The following is a 4,125-nucleotide window of genomic DNA, read 5'->3' as shown; positions in this document are numbered from 1 at the left end:
TCGACGAAACCTAGCATTATTATCGTTAAGTTTTAGTCTAATATTTATTGCAACTAATTATTAGTCTAGATTCATCATTAAATCAAATTCTACTTTCATAATCTATCAAGTAAGGAAAAACCAGGTAGGATCATAACTAAAGTCAGCCACAAAGTCTGCTAATGCTTGTGTCTTTATGGCGGATCTTAGTTCATATCTGATGTCGGATGTGCTTAACTTCACCAACCATTTTTTCATCCTTACTAACATTTTTGGTTTTCTCGTGACATTCTTAATAGGATAATTATTTTTTACATGTATAATGTGTGTTTCAAAATAATGTCTTGATTTAGTAGAAGCAGTCACTAAGGCAAGAATTAATTTTTCGAGGTGGGAGTATCTGGTTTCAGAATCCTGGAGACTTTTACTTACATAGTAGATAGGAAGTTGGTCTCCATTAAGATCCTTGGCTCAGATGGAACTTACCGTGTTTGAGGATACTGAGAGGTAAAGGAGAAGTGGTTCACCATCTATAGGCTTTACCAGTAATGGCGCGTAACTCAAGTATTTTTTTAGTTCCTGAAAAGCTTTTTCGTGATCTTCAGTCCATTCGAACCTCTTGTTTTTCTTCAAGATATCATAGAAGGGTTTACATATTTTTGAGGATCTTGAAATAAACCTATTGAGTGTTGCTGCTCTTCCGATTAGCCTTTGGATATCTTTTGTTGAATATGGGGATTTCAACTCGACGGTTGCTTTAATCTGCTTCGGGCTTGCTTTTATTCCTCTCTGTGTTACCATATATCCAAGGAACTTGTCCGACTTCATCCTAAAATGGAATTTGAGTGGATTCAACTTCATATTGTATTCGTCCAGGATGTCAACTGCTTCCTTAAGATCTCTGAGGTGATCTTCAGCTTTCATTGACTTCACTAGCATGTCGTCAATGTAGACTTCCATGGTGTCTCCCAGCTTGTCTTTAAACACCTGATTCACCAATCTTTGGTATGTTGCACCTGCATTTTTAAGACCAAAAGGCACTTTTGTGCAACAATATATACATGTTGGTGTTATAAATGTTGTATCTTCTTGATCGGATGGCTCCATCTGGATTTGTTGGAATCCTATTGAAGCATCCATGAAGGTTAAGAGTTCATGGCCAGCCATCACATGTATCATGGAGTCAATATGTTGTAGAGGAAAAGGATCCTTAGGACAAGTCTTGTTAAGATCTGTGTAGTCTACACACACTCTCCATTTTTCGTTTTTCTTTTGTATGACAACCATGTTATTTATCCATCTTGGGAACTTCACCTCATTGTTCATTCCTATCTTGAGGATCTTCTCTACCTTTTCTTAGATGATCTGATTCCTTTCAAGTGCAAACTTCCTTCTTTTTTGGTGTCTTGGTCTGAAAGAAGGATCAATACTAAGTTTATGAGTAATAATACTCTTGTCTATACCTATCATATCTTTGTGTTTCCATGCGAATGTCTTGCTTTTGGTCTTTAAGAAGTTCAACAGATCTTGCTCGATTTTCTTAGGCATTGAGGATCCTATAAGGACTTTAGCTTCAAGATCCTTGATGCCCAGGGGCACTTTTTTCACATCTTTTTCCTTCATTTCTAGAACATGCTATGCCCCCTATCTTAATTGCTACGCTTGTTGAGGTTTTGTTGTGGATTTCATAGAAGTTTTATAACTTTCCTTTGACTCTTGTTGATCTCCCATGATTTTTATTGTTCCCTATGGAGTAGGCATTTTTACACACTGATGATAAGTTGACGGCACCACTTCCATCTCGTGGATCCAAGGTCTGCCTAGTATCACATTATAAGAAGATAGGGTGTCAATAACACATAAATTTTGTATAGAGTTTACCCCTTCTATGTATATTGGTAGCTTTATCTCCCTAATCATGTGTTTTGTTTCCCCGCTAAATCTTATGAGGACCGAGGATCTCTTAATTATCTCCGATTCTGGGATGTTCATTCTTTTTAGCGCGTCTAGGAGTACGATATTGACTGAGGATCCTCTGTCAACAAGGATCCTTCTGGCGAAATGGTTGACCATATGCAGCTTTATCACGATTCCGTCATGGTGAGGATCCTGAATTCCTTCCCTGTCCGTCTCGTAAAATGTAATTTCTTTTTTGCTGCTAACCATGGTATTCTTCCATGGTATATCTTCCTTTTCTATTTTAGAGACCTTAGCGTGTCTTTTAACCTGAGAATAAGAAGTACCGCAGATGTTAGATCTACCTGATATAACATTAATTATCTTAGCGTTAGAGGGTGGAGATCCTAGTTTCTCTGGGATCCTATGACCATCCTCGATGTTCTCCTTGGATTTTTCTCTTTTTCTCCCAAGAATCTCTTTGAGGTGTCCCTTGCTAAGGAGGCAGTTGATTTCTTTTCTTAAGGCTATGCAGTCCTCCGTCATGTGACCAAAGTCTTCGTGGTAAGCACACCATTTGGACTTGTCTTTCCAACTAGTGGACTTGTTATCCCTCTTCGGCCATCTTGCTTTGTCTCCAAGATCCTGCATAGCATGGATTACACTTGAAATATCCACATAAAAACAATAGTCAGTGATCTTAGGAAGTTCTTCTTCTTCTTCTCCTTCGTCTTCGAGGGAATTGACCACGTGATGATCCCGTTTGGAATAGAGCTTCGATTTGTAGGATCTTGGAGTCGAGGATTCGGCCTTCCTATTGGGATTTTCATATTGGATTGAAGGGTTGATTCTCTTTTGGATTTCTTTATCATCTTCAAGCCTTATGGATCGCAAAGCTCGGCACCTGACTTTATCCAATCTTTTGCATGGGGTCATCACAAGGTCTTCATAGAAGGGTGAATCCTTTCTTAGTCTCATCTTGAAGGCCTCTACAGCAGTGGCCATGTCGATGTTGGAGATGCTCAGAGATTCGCTGTCAAACCTATTAACAAAATCCTTAAGACTCTCCTTAGGATCCTGAACAATTCGATAAAGATAACTAGTGAACTTCTCGAAAGTTCTCCTACAGGAAAACTGGTTATTAAAAATATTGACTAAGTGTGCACATGAAGTGATAGAGTATGGGGGAACATTTATCAGCCATTTGAGAGCTAATCCTGTAAGGGTTAAACCAAATCCTTTTCATGGGCAAGCTTCCTTCAAGTGTCCGAGGATGGGAATGATCTCCATCCTTTCTCAGTATTGTGTTATATGCTATTCAGGATCTATAGTTCCAACGTATAGCTTCATGTTGGTATTTTGGAAGCGCTTAAGAACTTCGGTATCGGCTATCGTAGGAGAAAATCTTGAGATCATGTGGCTCGTTGAAGACACTTCTAGTATGGGTTGGACCACTCTGGGTACACTTGAGATCATTTGTTTCAACTGCTGAAGTTCCCTGGCCATATTTGGATTTATTCCTGCATCAACGTTAGTATAGTTAGTATTGATAGTATGGTTGTTTAAGAAGTTACTAGAATCGAGGTTTCTGGGAGTGTTGAAAGGCTCATCATAGATGCTCGGTTGTTCATAGTTGTCCCACAAGGTGACGCCACAGTGGTAGGAACTGTGTCCTTCTGGTGATTTTCTGAAGATCCTGCATTGTCAAAATTCAGGATCCTTGGTTGTAGAACTGTGGGTGTTGCCTCCTGGGATTTCTAAAATTACGCTTTCATCCTCTCCACTTCTCTGAGCAATGCTTTATTATCCTCCTGTTGTTGAGTCACCTGTTGCGTCATTTTCCTTATCATAGCGAAGAGTTATGTAGTAGTGATCGAGGTAGTCGGATCCTGGAGTCCTAAAGATCCCAAACTTCCTTGGTTAGTGACCAGAGGGGTGTTTTTCTTGGAAGTGTCAGGCGTTTTCCTCTGAGTAGGGGGCCCACTCAGAGGAGGTGGTAGGTTTTTGTTAGAATGGAAGGAGCGGAGGACGAAGAAAGGATCAGTTGTGTAGACGTGATTTTTTTTGAGGATTTTCAACACCAAGTCCCCACAGTGGGCGCCAAATTGTTTTGGTCAGAAATTACACATGTATAAATCAACCAAATTGAATGAGAGGTTGTGATGTTCGAATTATGCAATAGAGAAAGGTAAAGTGAATGACATGATTGTTTATAAGAAAATCCCTTGATCCTTGCTAAGATCTCTGGCA

The 4,125-nt window shown here is 39.5% G+C and overlaps 1 protein-coding gene across 1 annotated transcript; it reads right to left on the bottom strand.

Annotated features, from left to right (window-relative positions):
- Nucleotides 1-1,725: 1,725 nt before the first annotated feature.
- LOC145002887 (uncharacterized) lies at nucleotides 1,726-2,880 on the bottom strand. The gene has a single exon (XM_078962071.1). It carries the CDS (start codon nucleotides 2,878-2,880, stop codon nucleotides 1,726-1,728), a length of 1,155 nt encoding a protein of 384 aa, XP_078818197.1.
- Between the last annotated feature and the right edge of the window lie 1,245 nt (nucleotides 2,881-4,125).

The sequence above is a fragment of the Lactuca saligna genome, chromosome 6 (genome assembly GCF_052625555.1).
Source record: "Lactuca saligna cultivar CGN05327 chromosome 6, ASM5262555v1, whole genome shotgun sequence".
Lineage (NCBI taxonomy): Eukaryota > Viridiplantae > Streptophyta > Magnoliopsida > Asterales > Asteraceae > Lactuca > Lactuca saligna.
This window is presented reverse-complemented; position numbering and strand designations above follow the sequence as displayed.

What these genes read in the sequence shown, in the direction of transcription:
- LOC145002887 (XM_078962071.1), bottom strand. Translation starts at nt 2,880, where the DNA reads ATGGCCACTGCTGTAGAGGCCTTCAAGATGAGACTAAGAAAGGATTCA.